This window comes from Anoplophora glabripennis, unplaced genomic scaffold (genome assembly GCF_000390285.2).
Source record: "Anoplophora glabripennis isolate ALB-LARVAE unplaced genomic scaffold, Agla_2.0 scaffold406, whole genome shotgun sequence".
NCBI lineage: Eukaryota > Metazoa > Arthropoda > Insecta > Coleoptera > Cerambycidae > Anoplophora > Anoplophora glabripennis.
The window spans coordinates 57137-74705 of record NW_019416508.1 but is presented as its reverse complement, the minus strand read 5'-3'; the positions used below and the strand labels follow the sequence as shown (position 1 = coordinate 74705).

At 32.4% G+C, this 17569-nt stretch overlaps 3 protein-coding genes across 3 annotated transcripts; 2 read left to right on the top strand and 1 right to left on the bottom strand.

The window, feature by feature from the left end:
• Positions 1–2011: 2011 nt before the first annotated feature.
• Positions 2012–12526, bottom strand: LOC108909973 (dihydrolipoyllysine-residue succinyltransferase component of 2-oxoglutarate dehydrogenase complex, mitochondrial). Its single transcript, XM_018714455.1, has 8 exons — positions 12299–12526; positions 12064–12149; positions 11888–12007; positions 11151–11410; positions 6666–6966; positions 6295–6587; positions 6036–6193; positions 2012–2539 (listed from the first exon to the last, which is right to left on the bottom strand). Exons 1-8 carry the CDS (start codon positions 12386–12388, stop codon positions 2405–2407), a joined length of 1443 nt encoding a protein of 480 aa, XP_018569971.1. The 5' UTR covers positions 12389–12526; the 3' UTR covers positions 2012–2404.
• A 386-nt stretch (positions 12527–12912) lies between these two features.
• Positions 12913–14952, top strand: LOC108909974 (probable methyltransferase-like protein 15 homolog). The gene is made up of 3 exons (XM_018714456.1): positions 12913–13065; positions 13115–13877; positions 14298–14952. The coding sequence occupies exons 2-3, from the start codon at positions 13394–13396 to the stop codon at positions 14891–14893; spliced, it is 1080 nt and encodes a 359-aa protein (XP_018569972.1). The 5' UTR covers positions 12913–13065; positions 13115–13393; the 3' UTR covers positions 14894–14952.
• LOC111691301 (ubiquinol-cytochrome-c reductase complex assembly factor 2-like) lies at positions 12983–13394 on the top strand. The gene is made up of 2 exons (XM_023454786.1): positions 12983–13065; positions 13115–13394. Exons 1-2 carry the CDS (start codon positions 12983–12985, stop codon positions 13392–13394), a joined length of 363 nt encoding a protein of 120 aa, XP_023310554.1.
• Positions 14953–17569: the final 2617 nt, after the last annotated feature.

Here is a 17569-nt window from a genome sequence, read left to right as displayed (position 1 = left end):
CGTTAAAACATTTTACGAAGTGGTTATATAATTTAATATGTAATTTATTAATCTGAGTAGTACGGATCATAGAAAACGATAAAATGAAATTTTCGGCATTTCCGGTATTATATGAAGCACGTCTGAATGTTTTAAAAATGTATCTAATCCACAATGTATCTGCAGCAGAGACTGATAAATATAAATACATGGTAGAGACTTTATTATTTACGTACAACAGCCCTCAAATTAAACATGTGACAAATAGAAAGAACAACAAAAACATTAACAACCATTTAACATAAAATGAGAGTGCCAGGCTCACCTACAGCTCCTGTGGGGAAAGAGCATGGCAGAGAAACCCATGATAGTTGCTCTAACTACCCAAATATAAATACAAACAACTGCTAACAAAAGGCATAAATTAAGATCCTTTGCTAATGATAATTAACACCCGACTGATTTAATTTCTCACTAAATGTCATCTCACTCAAATTAGACATACACACTTCCAAGTAAAACTGAAGAGGTTTGGTGTTAGTTAGCCGGCAGGGCCAGAAGATACAGGAGTCCCATGCGGGAGGCAATCCAGCTATAGTTGAGGTTTCAGAAGATCTGTTTTAGCAATTCTTTTTTTGTATTTAATTATTCCTTTTTTCAGATTCGTTCCTCACGGGCGAAAATGTTAGTGAATTCAACAAGGCCCTTATATGCGTATGACATAAAGTGAGCACAAGAAATGCTTTCTTAGTTGTTTTTCTAACAACGTAATCATAACAAAACAAGTTAAATGTGAAACAAAGGAGTTCTTATTGCAATATCCGGGCAGTCACGACAATATATATATATATATATTTTAACATGTAATAAATAATGAACAATCTTTAATAATAATTGTAACAATTTTACGTTAGAAAAATATACGCCCCTGAGGGTAAGACAATGAAGGCTAAACATACACAGAATTTTTATCATGAAACATCTGCAATCATCACAAGCATAAGATTACATAGAACAATTAATAACAAAGTACTTAAAGAATGTTACCTGCTAATTAATACTGGTTAAACACTTTTAATTTTTCACTACTTATATATTTTCACCGTGCACCGATTATCTTACTTTTCACTCTGCGCTGTTCTAACTACAACTGTTTAGGCTTCCTTCCAGAATTTCCCACCTATAAGCGCTTGTTTTTGCGCTTCCTTCTACCAACTGTCAATATTACGTTTTCATTATTGTACAACAGTATCGAAGTTGATACTATAAGTATGGTTTTGCACACTATTAATAGTGGTAATGTATGTACAAAAGCTCAGTCCTGTAGTTCAGGGTTTCTAAGATATTGACAAAAATCTGAAAAAAAGTTTCGACACCGTGTGACTCAAAAACGAAAGCCCAGAGATAAATTGAAGAGGAAAACTATGTTTCTCATTTCAAGAGGAAAGAGGAAGTTTTCCGTTGCGACACTTATTTAGGAACACCCTGTATATTTTAAAATTTAACGCCCTGTATCATTTAAACGAAGCATCCTAGATAAAAACTTTATAGGAAAGACAGTACGGCTGATTAGTTAAATTTAAAAATTCATCAAAGCTAAAGTTGCTTTGGTTTCAGATTATGTACTGGCTGGAGATCGCAGACAGAAGAACTCACATCTAATGTAAGATTATTAGATTTAAAACGAAACAAAATTTCTGATACACTTTAATTAAATTTTCACGTAAGTGCAATTTAATAAATAATTCTTCCTTCATTTGTTTTTTTATCGATTTTATAGCCTGTACACCTAAAATCGAAACACCCTGTATATCACACGTAAAAAATGTTTGAATTTTTTTACTTACCTTATATACTAAACAGGATACTCCATTGAAATAAATAAAACACCACTTTTTATAAAGCAAAACACTACATCACCACACACAGTTTTCTGAGTATGATTTCATTAACAAAGTAAGAATCATCTGGAGCGACAAAAAGTATCTTTTCGCCCAAATACCATCCGACTGTTTGAAACATACAACGATAATTCTCTAAAACTTTATATTTAACAATAAATAATACAATAATCCACATGTAGGCTACACCTACACTGTAATATCGAAACATGAAAAACCATGTTTTTATTTTAAATAAACTCCATATAAAGTGAACAGTTTAAAAGCGACATTTGAAAAAAAATATATTTAAAATACACCCAGTTGAGAAAAATTTTAAATACACAATACTTTACAATATATATTACTTAATTTACACTTTCCGCAACTGAGGAGCGAAGTGCATGAAGTGTCCGAGACTCGCAAAAATCAGCGATTTTCTTTCTACAAAACTGAATGGTACCTCTCCTATTCTTTAAAAGAACGACAGATTTTTTTTTTTAGGTGACGTGTAACGGTTTGTCTTTTACGGACCCATCGGGCGGTTACAGACCCGCTAATATGGCGCGGGGGTCTTCCACCGCTTGCTTGATCTTCCTTAGGAACATTACGGCTTCGCGACCGTCAACAAGCCGGTGGTCGTAAGTCAGGGCTACGTACATCATCGGTCGAATCACAACCTGAAAATATAGATATACAGAGTGTGCATTTAAGATTGTAGCACCGTTCAGTGTTTTAGTTTTTATACGGTTCGATATATTTTTTTTTCAAATGGCGTAACTTGAGTTTAAAATATAAACAAAAGAATCACGTGCTGCTTGAGGGGACATATATAATTACAACGGTCAGAAAATCGATTTTTTTATATTCACAAACGATAGAACTGTATGTGAGGAATATATTCTGAAAGTTTGGGGAAATAGCCGCACAAGTTTGTTTACAGTTTATAGTTGCCTTTCCGTCCACAGCAACGCTCATTTGTCGAACGACTCCGTCTGCAAAGGATAGACTAGGAAGGGGGATTTACCGTTTTTCTCAAAACGACATTTCTGAAGCTGGTGTACACAATTGCATAAAAACTATTGAACCGATTGAGTTCCCCCTTGTAGTCCAGTCATTATAGACTTAAAACAGCCCGTTTCGGGAAAAAAATACTATTAGAAGTTTCTCTGCGGAATATTGTTCGGAAATGTGTTATAAACAAAATATCAAAAAATTTACTCGAGGCTAGTTGGGAAACTTTGTTTAAACAATGGTCAAAGTTATCGCGTAAAAAAACTATTATTCATAGCAAAAAAAAGTTTATACAAAAGAGGTAGGTATTAAATAAGCATGAGACAAGTCCGATTAAATTCCGATAATTTGTTTATGCGCAAGAGCTCAAAAATGGTCAAAAATGTCCGTTTTTTTCATTGCTAATAAGTAATAACTAATAACTAATGCAATTTTCATCGTAGACACTTGTAATTCAGGATTTGTTAGGCTTTTTACACCCTTAATAAGTGGTAAAAATTTCAACCCGAAAGCTTCATTGGTTTGGCGTTGGCGGAATTTGTTATCTGAGAAGATGCTATTTTCAATTCATTTTTCCCAAGCTCAAAGGTGTTGTATAGTTTCGATCATTAGTTGTTTTTGTACCTAAATAGTTGTATTAACATATGCATTTACTGAGAATTTAATTATTCAAATTTAATTTGTTTAAAAAACTGAAAAAATGTTAATATTTATTAAGTTATTAAGATAGGTAATTATTTTAAAATGAAATAGTAACCTCTATCGTTTAGTTAGTACTATTTTTCTTTGAATTTAAAAAAAAGCATTCTAAGTTGATTAGAAGCTGAGATTTTTTTTATTTATTTAATAGCAGTGACCTTAATTATTAATATTAAGAGCCGAAATTTGGCCAGAGTATACATTAAGAGCTATATTTTCATGTCCTACATTAACATTAAAGTGAATTCAACTATTTAATTGCAAAAAAGAAGATAGCGGAGATGCATTCTATTACTCGGTCGGAAAATGATCGAGAGGCTTCAAATCGATGGAGCTGGAAAAATTTGCCATATCTCGGTTAATAATGAACCTATCGAGATGATTCTTTTTTAATTTGTGGTAGCGCGAAAATTCATGAGCATTGAAGCTATGGTATTAACATTATTTCAACCTGAGATTTAATTTTTTATTTAGCCTCGCTCTTCCCACTCTTTCGCTTTTTTGCAATTAAATATGTAGTTGAATTCACCTTAATATTAATGTAGGACATGAAAATATAGCTTTTAATGTATACTCTCTCCAAATTTCAGCTTTTAATAATTAAGGACAATGCGATTAAATAAAAAAAAAATTGTCTCAGCTTCTAATCAACTTAGAACGATTTTTTTTTTTAATTCGAAGGCAAATAGTACTAACTAAACTATAGACGTTACTATTTCGTTTTATTATAATTACCTATCATAACAATTTAATAAATATTTAACATTTTTTCAGTCATTTTTGAACTAATTAAATTTGAAAAATTAAATTCTCAGTAAATGCATGTCAATACAACTATTTAGGTACAAAAACAACTAATGATCGAAACTCTACAACGCCTTTGAGCTTGGGAAAAATGAATTGAAAATAGCATCTTCTTGGATAACAAATTCCACCAATGCCAAACCAATGAAGCTTTCGGGTTGAAATTTTTACCTCTTATTAAGGGTGTAAAAAGCCTCAAAAATCCTGAATTACACGTGCCTGCAATGAAAATTGCATTAATTATTATTAACAATTGAAAAAAACGACTATTTTCGACCATTTTTGAGCTCTTGCGCATAAACAAATTATCGGAATTTAATCGGACTTGTCTTATTTTACAGATTTATTTAATACCTACCTTTTTTGTATGAAAAAATTTTCTCTATGAATAAGTTTTTTTACGCGAGTCAAAAAATCACTTTTCCATAACTTTGACCATTGTTTTGACAAAGTTTCCCAACTAGTCTCGAGTTGATTTTTTGATATTTTATTTATAACACGTTTCCGAACAATATTCCGCAAAAAAACTTCTAATAGTATCTTTTTCCCGAAAAAAAGCTATAATGGCCTATTGGTAGAAGTATTGATAACATTATTACGTTCTCTATGATGGAAATTGATTTTGGAAAATTATTTTTTTATACAAATTCTGCAGAAATTTCCCATGAAAATTCGATTTGTCTTTAAATGCCTGTCGTTTTTTTCAAATTTGCATTTTTTCCATTTTTCGATAGATTGAAAAATTTAGGAAATTTGTGAAAATTTCGCATTAAATATTTCCGAAATTTTATGCAAAATTTGAAAAACGTCGATGAAAAATGTATAGATTCCTTGAAACAAGATTATGTAATACCAATTTTTAACGTTTTGCAGTTATATAAATAGAGGGAACCACATTAGGAGGTTAAAAAAAATGTTTTTTTTTATTGCATAAATTGTTAGTATAACTATTCAAGAACATGTTGCCAAAATTTCAAAACGAAATTCCGATTCGTTCCGATTTTATAAACCTAAAACCGAACCAAATTTCTACTTTGCGAACATTTTCAAACACATTTTCCTCGTAACGACATTTTTTGCTCCAATAGCTATGAACCGATCGTTATGCAACCTCAAAGTGTGTTTCTTTATGAAATTACGAAGAACATAAACCAACATTTGGGATATCATAATATGAAGGTTGTTTTTTATTCTAAATAAGTAAAAAAAAAACAAAAATTGAAAATCAATTAATTTTTTTTCACACACTTGTCAAAACTTCAATTTTCACAATTTTTACTCGCAATGAGGTTCATATTCTTAAAAAACATGTTCATAATGCAGGAAAATAACCATTTTACTTTCACATCAAAATTGCGACCTCCACATTTCCCGTGAACCAACTCGAACGACCACCTTTGGTGGCCGTAACTTCGGCCTTTTCAACACAAATGACTTGAAAAAATTTGTAAATGTAGCTCAAAATATTTATAAAATAATGTCAAAGTTTGATGAAATTCTAATCAATTTGTCCCACTCAAAAAATTTCATGAGAAACGTCTGAAAACTTACATAGAATGTCTGTAAGTTCAATATTCTTAATTTTTTTTTGCAAAAAATTGCAAAGTGTGTTCTATTTTCAAAGCAATTAAATGTAACAAAAATATTTTGTGCTTTTACCTGTCCCTTTAACGCTATGGGCCTCTCGAAGATGCCGTGCATTCCCAAGATGGCCGACTGTGGGGGATTAATAATCGGCGTGCCTAAAAGCGAACCAAACACTCCACCGTTACTGATCGTGAAAGTACCGCCATCCATGTCCTCGATCGCTATCTGACCTACAGAAAAAATTTAATTTGTCACCTGATTCCATCGATATTACTTTAATTTGACAGCTACATTGACGATTATAAAAAAAAAAACAAAAGAAACACTGTACCTTTCCTCGCCTTATCGGCCAAAACGGCCATGGCCTGCTCGATATCGGCGAAATTCATCCTTTCGACGTTACGGATCACCGGTACCACCAGACCCTTAGGCGTTGCCACAGCCACAGAAATATCCACGAAGTCCCTGTAGACGATGTCGCCGCCGTCTATGACAGCGTTCACGACTGGTTGGTCTTGTAGGGCGTAAGCCGAGGCCTTCAAAAAAGCGGACATGAAACTAAGCTTCAGCCCGTACTTTTTCTGAAAGGCCTCCAGGTTCTGTTTACGGAAATCCATAATACTCCTGGTAGGTACAACAAAAATTAGTTTTTAATATTTCATTTTGCTCGTTATCTAAATTTTTATTACGACAACTACTTACGACATATCGATTTCGTTGAAGGTGGTCAACATGGCGTTAGTGTTCTGGGCCTCCTTCAACCGCGACGCGATCTTCAGCCTCATCCTGTTCATTTTCACCCTCTGCTCGGTGCGGGTGCCGGTGATTTCCTTCGTGGGATCCTGCGGTGGTAACTTGACGACGGCTGCTTCCAGGGATTGAGCGTGACGGATCGCCGCCACGGGTATCGAAGTGAGTGGAGGTTTGGGTGGTGGGGGAGCTCCTGTGGGGGGCGCCGCCGGTTTTGGTGGTGGAGGTGGGGGTGGTGGTGGTGCCGCTGCGGCTAAAAAACACTCGTAATAACATATTTTTCGTTTTTCCAACAAAACGGTAATAAAAGTTTGATTTTTTGAGATAATTTTACAAAAAGGACGGTATTACTCAAAAAAAAAATAGTGAACACAATTTTTTCTCAGTCCTGTTTTTATATTTGTGTAAACCGATATATCTCTTGCTTCCACAAGTTGTAGAATATTATTACTAATAATATTTGCATGTTTCACCTGGTTTAGGGGATCTAGAGGGTGGGACGGGTGGTCTTGCAGAAGGAGGTACAGGTCTAACGACACCTACGACTCAAAGGATTAATTAAAAAAGATGGTTACATGGAACTGGGTTATACTTATCCAATCGATCAATATAAATTTCAAACGCAGGGTCATTTCCTTTTTTTTATATACAGGGTGTCTACTATAAGAGGGCCACTCCTATGTCTCTCGCTTAATACACAATGTACATCAATAACCTTTCAATGTTTACATTTGTTTATACCAAAATTGTAAAACATGTAATAAATGTAAAAGATAAAGGTAACATGTAGCATATCGCATGAAGGAGGCAAAAACAAAACAATTTTTTGTAGCCGCAGCCCGCTTTGATAACAATTTTTTTTTGCACCGCGTAGAGGACGTATGATACCTCAAAAATCTGTTTACACTAGGTGAAAGGTATCAATTTTGTCATGAAATTGTATTAAAATAAGTTTTCTCTATCTCTTAAAATAAAAAAGTTCCCGACTTTCGGTACTTTTCCGGTTTTTTATGATTACTCACAAAGTTGGCCATGGATCTCAAATTTGTTTTTACGAGCATCAAGGCCTCAAAAAATGCAACAAAAAACACAAAGATTTTTGACGTGCATCGTGTATTAAGCGACATACATAGGAGTGGCCCTCTTATAGTAAACAGCCTGTATAATTTATATTTACTTGTTTCAAAATATTTTCATAATAAAATATTTAACACGTATTTCATCATTTTTGTTATTTTTGGCCTTCTCATCTCTTAATCTTTTAAAACCAATATACAAAAGTCAAAAAAATCAAAAAGAAGAAACGAAATAACATTAAAATACCTACAATGAACGTTATTGTAATGATACAGTTGAAAATATTTAATATTTTACAATTTATTGCCTTAAAAATTTACCGAAGATATTTTGTAAAATCCAATTTGCCCCCTTAAAATTATTAAATATCTGCCTATTTCGTAAAATTTTCTGCCATTTTTCGCCCAATTGAAAAATAATGCTAAGCCGCCATCGAAAATGTTATATGGACATGCCATTTATTGACTTTATATAAGTTATTTCATGTATACAGGCTGTTACAAATTCGCTTCTCACCACAGGGATCTCGGAAACGGTAAGAGATACGAACTAGCTTAAATAGGGGCAAAGTTGCGTAATCAGAGGACCAACATTATGTCTCTAAAAAATCAAGTCTAACGTGATTAGTTTTTGAGATATTTGAAAAAAAAAACGAAATTTTGGAAATCCGTTTTTGTTTCATTTCAGTTTACATAACTTGATGGATTTCGATAATTCAATAAACATAGAAATCTAATAAAAAAATTTAGATAAATTTGGAACAAATACATTGAAGATGAATTTATAGCGACAAAACGTCTGAATCTGGTTCGGGCTGAAGTAGTACAGTATTGGGGGTCATGAAGACTCGCAAAAAATGTAATAAAATTAAGTTGATGAAGGTCCTGGAAAAACAAAACGTTACATATGGAAATTGATTCGATAGAGAGCAAAAAGTGGAATGAAAAAAAAAACTGATTTCCAAAATTTCGTCTTCTTTTTCAAATATTTCGCCCCCATTTAAACTCGTTCGTATCTCTTACCGTTTCCGAGATCCCTGTAGTGAGAAGCGAATTTGTAACAGCCTATACAAGGTCAGAATGTAACTAAAACACTAGACGAAACTTTAATGGTTAATTAAGATCCAGGTTACAAATATGAAAAAAAAAAAAATTTTTTTAATTACAACAAAACGAATAAAGCGATTTCATTCAACATACAATGGCAATCAGCATAAAACTTTAATTTTTACTGTTCACAAAAGCATGTCCATAATAATACATTAACGTTAGACCTTGTCTAGGTAATTACTACTAAACGTGTTAAAAAAAAAATCAGTTCTGAAACAAAAATAATATTTAATCACATTATCTGTGAACAAAATAATGTGTTATTTACGTGGCTTCCCACAACGTGTAACAAACCACATAATTTAATTAATTTTGCACATCTCTCAAAAACGCAAATTTTCCGGACTGAAACTTTTTATAATTTGTGACATAGCATATACAACTAAACTTCAAGTGTTTTAGTTACTTTTATATACAAGGTGCCCCAAAAATAATTGCCATAATTTCAACCGCAATTTACATATCAAAAGCAACAACTTCTGTTTAATAAATTTTTTTGGAACTCACATTTTTGTCAGGTATTTTGAAGACATTAAATTAACGCTTCTGAGCTTGTGAATTAAAAAAATATCTGTTTACTTAACGTATGCAGAACACTAGCACTAATTAGTTATCATTTGTACGAGGTTAAGAGAAATTTTAAATTACAAAAAAAGTCGTGTTATAAACTAATGCAAAAAATTAAAGGATCAAAAGAATTTCCGAAATTTTTAGTGATTTTTGACAGACTGTATTTAGGTGAAAAATGGTCGTATTGGGAATTAAAAAAAGCGTTTTGAAGCTCTAAGATTCTAGTTTTTAGATCTTTCGGCCGAAATTATTTAGGTGCGACAGTTATCGTGCAATTCTAAAACATAGAGCGACAAAAAAAATTTGCACATTTTCTTTTTTTTTCCGAGTCCATGGACTTGGAAACATTTTTTTCAGCTAAGCCATTGCATGGACCAGATAGCTTGTTTATTCAGCTTCAATTTCCTTTTTTTAAATTTCGATATGACCTTTTTCCATCGAAATATCGGACTTTTAATAGAAAAGGATCCTTTTGTCTTCAATCATCGATATCTCGGCGACAAATGGTCATACAGAAAATTGAAGGGCAGTTTCGAAAACTGGAATAAGTTTCCTATAACATGCTGTCGTAACTTTTCAGAAAAAAATTTTTTATTTTATCTTTTACACGAATTTTAAAAAACAGGAAAAAAAGGGTAAATTATGGTTTTTTAAAAAATTTACTGCTAAATTAGAAATATTCAGGAAATGATTAATGTTAAGCATGACTTTTACAGTTCGATATACCCAGAAGAACTCTGTGAAGTTTCATCTCGATCTAGGTAGCGACCCATTTCTGTTTCAAACAGTCAAACCTTTCAAAAAAATTGAAGGGTCATGTTTTTTGAGCATAAACAGTTCATAATCATGATGAAAATTTTTACCGCAAATAATGTATAAATTGATGAAAAAAAAAAATAAAATTGAAATTTTTTTTCAGAGAAGAAAAAGGATATTTTGAAAAAAAACAGTTTTTTAAGTGATTACAGACTGCACAAAAATTAATTAGAAATTATCTCAAAAAACAGTATGAATCGGAGTCAAAATCTGGTTTGGGTCGTCAACTTTCGTTTTATTTTAATTAAAAGCTGATGAACAGAAGCATAGGACGAAAAAGCCGAATCGTGCTGGAAACAATTGGATTTTGTTTTCTTCAATGTTCGGAAGGTTTTCCAATAAAACAAAAAATAAATTTTTTTTCATCAATTTAAATGTTATTTGCGGTAAAAATGTAAGAAAACCTCAAAAAAAATTTTTTATCCATTTTAATCATGATTATGAAGTTTTTAAACTCAAAAAATCATGACCTTTTAATTTTTTTCATGAGCCGAAAGTTATAGCCTTTGATAAATTGGTAAAAATTTTCACATTTATTTCTAGGACACTCTATAATGTATGGAAACGACCATATTACCAAAAATAACGTAACAATTGTACATTATTAAATTTAACCATGTATTAAGTATATTATTTGCTATATCTTGTAGTTCTAATCCGTATTTCGTTAATTCTACATGGCCTAGATTTCAAATATTACACAATCGCTTTGCGCTAGTTTGGGCAATAATAATTTACAGCACTTTCACTGTTAAAAATTTAATACCTAGTTTAAACTACTGTTATATTAATTACCAACAAAGAAATTTTAACGATTAAGAACACATTAAAAAAAGATGCTAATTTTTAGCAAATATTAACTCACCAGGCTTTGAAGGTGGGGTGGCCTCAACCTTGGGAGCAGCCGGGGGTGGTGCTGCCTTAGGAGCAGCCTCAGGAGGAGCCTTGCCGGTAACATTCAACTTGAACAGTGGCTGACCCGCCTTGACGGTGTCACCATCCTTGACTAGAATTTCCTCGATGATGCCGGCACCTGGCGAATGCACTGGCATTGCCGTTTTGTCCGTCTCGATTTCCATTACCACTTCATCGAGTCCGACGTGGTCGCCAACTTTTTTTTCAAGCCTAACATGTTAACAGTTAAACTTTCTATATGTGTATTTGTTACTGAATGCCTATTAATGTTAGACAGCTAATAATATTAAATCATGATTAATAAAAAAAATTTGAAAATTAGATTTAAACGTTTAAGTAAACAGATCATAATTATCTCAGAAAATAGGTTTCATCCGTTAATAACAAGCATATTTGCATGTTATTTATCACACGGGCGAAATTTGCAGCAGTATAAATAGTCACAAGTGTTCATTACAGATAAAACATATCTACGTCAAATATTTATATAAATAAAAATTAGTTTTTCTAATGCTTACACAAGTAGTACATTAAACAACAATCAAAACATGTTTTTAATTATCTGTTCCCAATAAAATAGGCCTTTTCGAATCTGTGATTATCTCATATAACGATATGTATACAAGCGGCGCAGGATGTGACCTGGTACTGTTAAATTTATAATAAATTTTGCCAAATTTCGCATACCTTACATCACCTTCAGAGACAGACTCTGGAAAAGGTGGACATTTTACGACCTGACTGTCAAGAAGAGCCCCTGATGTCCTGAAATACCTATCACTTTGACATGTAACAGTTTTCTGAGCTCTAAAAAAAATATTAAATAAGTATTTACAAACAAAATACATTTAAAAAAAAATTACCTTGATAAAACTCCATTATTTACTTTTACACTATATTTACATACTACGCCAGCCCCTTGACAAACTATCCTTCGCTTCGAAGGTACCTGAAAATGTTAATTAGTGATTATATAACCCATACTGCACGCGCACGTTTCACCGGGAAAAATTAATTATTCTTGTAATAAATGATATTACATAATTTAATTAAATGGAGCTGCACTAACAAGGTCTATTTTCAGCTTATTTAACTTACCTCTGATATGCTTCTTTCCAAATAATTAGTTAATGTTCTAATTACAGAACGGGGTATGGTCCTTGTGGCTAATGACAACATTTTTGACATATTTTAAGGGAGGACTAGGAAATCCTCCGGTTCCCAAGTACTTTTTTTTCAAGGGGCTGAACACCTATTCATATGCTGTCACCTGAAAGTGAGCATGCATTCTGTATTCTGTGTTAAAGTTAAAATGTAGATGTCAATTGTCAGTTGTCTGCTATAAGAAATGTCATTATTTAAGAACTTTTCATCTAGTCCTTTCTAATCGCGGTAAAAATAAAAAAGTCATTGTCATCGTTGCATTTTATTACGGTTTGTTTGTAATTTTCTTAAAAAAAATCCTTTTATGAGAACACAAGACAAAAAATTACATATGATTGGGTTATTGTAGGCAAGTTCGGTATTAACATCTAGATGCTCTAGATGTATCTCTTTGTCTTTTCATCTCATACAATTAGAAAAGAACAAAACACATCTGGAGCGTCTAGACGTTAATACCGAACTTGCCTAGTATTGGGTATTCATTAGTGACTTATTTGTTTCACTTTGACACTGTTGGTAGCACTGATCGATCGATTATGAAATTTTCAGAGAATGCTGAAAAATTACTGACACTGAAAATAGTGAAAATTGAAAATGCACTAAAAATCTGTTTTCGTTATGGCAGCCGCAGCTGGAAATTATAAACGTATCTTGCAATTATTAGAAAAGTGGCCCATAGATAAAAGTAAAGTCGGTGGAAGGTAAGAGGTGATAATTATGAAGAATTTAAACCTTACAATATAATTTCAGGGACCTAGGCGAATTTTTGAGAAATTACATAAATACAGCGTACAAGGAAAACAAATTTGAAACGAATTACAAATACTGGGACAGACAGTACCTTGCCATACACAAATTAGTTTCTAACGAAAACAAAAATAAATACAGACGATTGTTGTCATCCTCGGCTACCGGTCTCACCGGTGAACAGTGCCACGAAGTTTTGTCGAACGAATTCTTAGAAGAACTAAAGAAAGAAGAGCGGTCTTTCTTGAAAAAATTGTTTTCCTTGAAGAAAGATACAGAGTAATGATTGGAACAATGAAAGGCACTCTTAGATTTAGCTTTTTAAGAAAATTAAGTACAGTCGCTGAGAAATGTGCTGAGCACAAACCGGCACATATCGCTGTACTGGCCGAAGAAGCTTTACATTATCTAAAACCTGAAAAAGATCAAGTCATTTTAGACATGACATTTGGTGCAGGGGGTCATAGTAGAAGAATATTAGAATCCGCACCAAACATAAAACTGCTTGCATTAGATAGAGATCCAACAGCTTTTCAGTATGCGCAGAAGTTGTCTGAAGAGTATCCACATCAGGTGACACCACTACTGGGATGTTTCTCTGAACTACCAAACTTACTCAAAGCGGAAAGTGTTAAGCAGAATTCAATCGACAGTATTATTTTTGACTTCGGATGCTCTTCTATGCAGTTCGATGAAGCCGAGAGGGGGTTTTCCGTTTCCAAAAATGGTCCTTTGGATATGCGAATGGATGGAAATAGATGTCCGGGTATGTTAATACAAAATTAGTGTTCTTAGGAAATATTTAACTACTGGAGGATTTTTGCTAAAACAGTATTTTGTCAAATATATAAATTTATTATTACTAGTGTCCCATTGTCATATCACATCAGGTGGATTGATATTATGTAGTTTGTTTAAAATATCAGAAGTCATTGACACAGATTCACAAACTAAACATAGTGCTTTGAAGAATACTAATAATTCTGTTAAAAATTAAATAATTTTTAAAAATATTTCAAATATGTCAGAGTAGTAAGTTTTATTTATTTTTTATTATATATATTTCATAAATCAGCATAAATAATTGTTTTAAAACAGAAATTAGTTTTATGCTATGGCTATAAAGAAAAACAACCCGACCTAACCTAACTTTTTTACTTATCAAAAAAAATCCTCTTGTTATTAGATTCTCCGACTGCCAGCGATGTATTAGCTAAAGCGAGCGAAGAAGACATATACAAAATAATAAAGTATTACGGAGAAGAAAAACAAGCAAGAAAAATTGCCAGAGCCATAATCGACGCCAGGTACTTATTCAAAAAACTTACAACGACAGAAGAATTAGCCGACTTAGTAGAATCGGTGTGTACGGAAGACTTCCGTTTCGATAAACTGCAAAGGCGCACCCACGTGGCCACCAAAACCTTCCAAGCTCTGAGGATATTCGTCAACAACGAACTGAACGAAATCAATTACGGACTGATCCTCGCCCATCGTTATCTTAAAATCGGCGGAAGGATTGTTACGATAACTTTCCAATCGTTAGAGGATACGATAGTAAAGAGGCATTTGTCTGGGAATCTGATAGAGAACACGGCCAATCCCTTACCTTTGAAGTACAGCAGTCATATGAACGTCGGGAATGAGGAACTGATCGAAGACCTGATGGATCCGAATTGGAAGCTTCTGCATAAGCATGTGATTGTTCCGAAATACGAGGAGGTGGAGAACAATCCGAGGAGTAGGTCGGCCAAGCTCCGAGCGGCAGTGAAAGTTAAGTAGATGTTTCAGGTATATTTGTTTATTCAATAAAATGTGGGAAAACTAGTATTTCCAAGACATTTTGCGTTTTATTAGTTCTGGTAATAACTTTCAACGTTTAACCATTTTGTTACTTGGACTACAGAAAAATACTATTAGAGGTTCCACAAGGAACGATATTTGACCCATTCTTGTTCTTTATTGAAAGTTAATGACATTTCTATTTTTTTATGCGATATTACAGGTTACTGAAATTAAAGATTTTTATTATCACTCGTTGGAGGATAACGAACACTAATGTTAATTATAATTGCGCCTTTTCATCATAAAATTTCACAAATCTGGAAATCAATTCCCATACACATGAGCATGACTACTTAGTGCTGCCAGTTTGCAATTTTTCCCCCAGATTTTTTTTAGTTAAAAAACGTCAAGACTTATCTTTTTAAATGATGAACAATTTGATTTTAAAATGCAATTGCATTATAAACGTTCTTTAAAAAACAAAAATTTATAAAATATGTATAGTCCGTACGATATTTGTTGAGGTAGAGTTTCAAGAAGACCCTTGCGTCACTGTCTTGGAATTTACCACATTCGTCACCCGAGGTAGAAAGACTGGCAGAAAATTTCAAGGCACGCCGCGGTAAATTGTTACAGTAGTTCCGATAACAGAACTTTATTGGCTTATCCTTTTCTTGGAATTCTGTCTCAACAAATATTGTACGGACTATACAGGGTGTTAGAAGTTTAACTGCCTTAATTTCAACAGATGATAGAATACATTAAAATAAACAAAAAAAAACCTTATATGACGTGGGTCCTAAACTCGACCATTTCCGAGAAAAAAAATTATCAAAATCTGCAACTTGATGTACAAAAATTCGATTAATTAAGGAATACTGACATAAATGCGTGCATAAAATACAATGTTTATCACTTTTTTGAAGTCCTTTATGCTTAATTGTAAAAAATAATTAACGTAATAAATTTAAAATTCGATAAAATTCATATCGGGCAATGTGACAACGGCGCGGCGAATAACACGAGGTACTATGGTGTTCAGCAATACGCAATTCAGTTGGTGTTGGTTTCTGGAATTGGACCATGTCGGAGTGTTTTTTGTGAACCACTATTTCCTTTTCTTGAGGTGTTTTCCAGCAAGTGCTCGAAAATTGGATTCGAAGGTATCGTGTGTGCATCGAAAATGGTGGTGGACGTTTTGAATATATGTTGTAGTTTGTTTTGTAACTGCGTGTTTAAAAATTACAGAATTTTGCTTTTTGGTAAGTCCCTAAATTATTTTTAATACGTATGATTATTTCGACGCCGTGAATTACATATTTTTCAAATTCATAATTTGATTAAAAGTCAAGTTCCTGTTTTAAGAGGTTCATAATTACTAAAATTCAAGTTAAAATTTAAGCACAACACTATCCTTGTACTACAAAATCGATACATTTTATTTTATTTATTTCAAAACTGGAAAACAATTGTCTTGAAATGTACTAAATGTTTCACAATAATAGTTGTTTACATTTTTTCCGTAGGACAAGTCTGCCGCGCGCACACGTAGGCTATTGATTATAGGATTTTAAAAGGAATTATGATGTTTAAGATACTTTATTACATGAATCGTACATTTTAGATTAATAAACGATTTGAAAACAAATCAAAAAATTCAATTTTTTGTTTTTTTTTACTTTTTTGCCTCTAGTTTTTTTTTTGAGTAAAGATGGGTATAGACATTGCTTCATAGAAAAAAAAGAAGATAAAATTTCCTTCAAAATAAGAGGTTGTAAAGTATTTTTCGATGAAAATTGACATATATAGCCGCACAAACTTACAATTAGCCAATTTTTCAATTTTCGTCGTGTTTACCCTTATACGTTTTCTCATTTTTTACAAAAAAGGAAGGAAATAAGACGTTCAAGGATTTTCATCACATGACTTGTTCGAAGGATCATTAAAAATGAAAAACGGTGCTATTAAATTAGAGGGTTGAAATTGAAGATTTTGGTATTCATAGGAAAAGTTTTGTAGAAAATTGAATTTCCCATCGAAATGGCTTATTTAAATTTTATAAAAAAATCGTTAATAAACAATTTTAAAAAAGCAAAAAATAAGATTTTTTGATTTTTTTTCTTTTTTGACTTTCAAGTTGTGAAAATCTTTATTTATTATTAGCAAATAAAACTTTTGAAATAATTTTTTATTGAGTAGAGAATCAATTTGTTGTAAAAATAATAAGAATTATAATCATTGTTAAAAACGACGAAATTCTAAAAAATATTTAGTTTGGTTATAACTCAGTCAATATTAGTCCAAAAACTTTTGAAAAGCATCATTTTGAAGGGAATCTCATCTAGCTTTTTTGTACAGCAATTTTCTTTGCCTACTTAAAAAAAATATTAGTCGAAAAAGTAAAAAAAATCAAAAATCATATTTTTTGCTTTTTTTTTAATTGTTTATTAACGATTTTTTGCATAAAATTTTTCTTTTAAATTTTTTAAATAAGCCATTGCGATGGGAAATTCATTTCTCTAAATAATTTTTCCTATGAACTTACCGAAATTTTGCTTCGCTTTCGAGCTACAATTAAAAAACTGAAAGGGGTGCATTTTCACCCTCATCTCTAATTTCCACCCTCTAACCTGTGGGTACACATGCCGCAAGTGACCCATTTTTAAGCATTAC

What these genes read in the sequence shown, in the direction of transcription:
- LOC108909973 (XM_018714455.1), bottom strand. Translation starts at nt 12,388, where the DNA reads ATGTCAAAAATGTTGTCATTAGCCACAAGGACCATACCCCGTTCTGTA. An exon ending in GGCCGATAAGGCGAGGAAAG is followed by an intron (nt 6,194 to 6,294) that starts GTACAGTGTTTC and finishes TTTTTTCTGTAG; the next exon opens with GTCAGATAGCGATCGAGGAC. An exon ending in CCATAGCGTTAAAGGGACAG is followed by an intron (nt 2,540 to 6,035) that starts GTAAAAGCACAA and finishes CTATATTTTCAG; the next exon opens with GTTGTGATTCGACCGATGAT.
- LOC108909974 (XM_018714456.1), top strand. Translation starts at nt 13,394, where the DNA reads ATGATTGGAACAATGAAAGGCACTCTTAGATTTAGCTTTTTAAGAAAA. An exon ending in GGATGGAAATAGATGTCCGG is followed by an intron (nt 13,878 to 14,297) that starts GTATGTTAATAC and finishes TCTTGTTATTAG; the next exon opens with ATTCTCCGACTGCCAGCGAT.
- LOC111691301 (XM_023454786.1), top strand. Translation starts at nt 12,983, where the DNA reads ATGGCAGCCGCAGCTGGAAATTATAAACGTATCTTGCAATTATTAGAA. An exon ending in AAAAGTAAAGTCGGTGGAAG is followed by an intron (nt 13,066 to 13,114) that starts GTAAGAGGTGAT and finishes ATATAATTTCAG; the next exon opens with GGACCTAGGCGAATTTTTGA.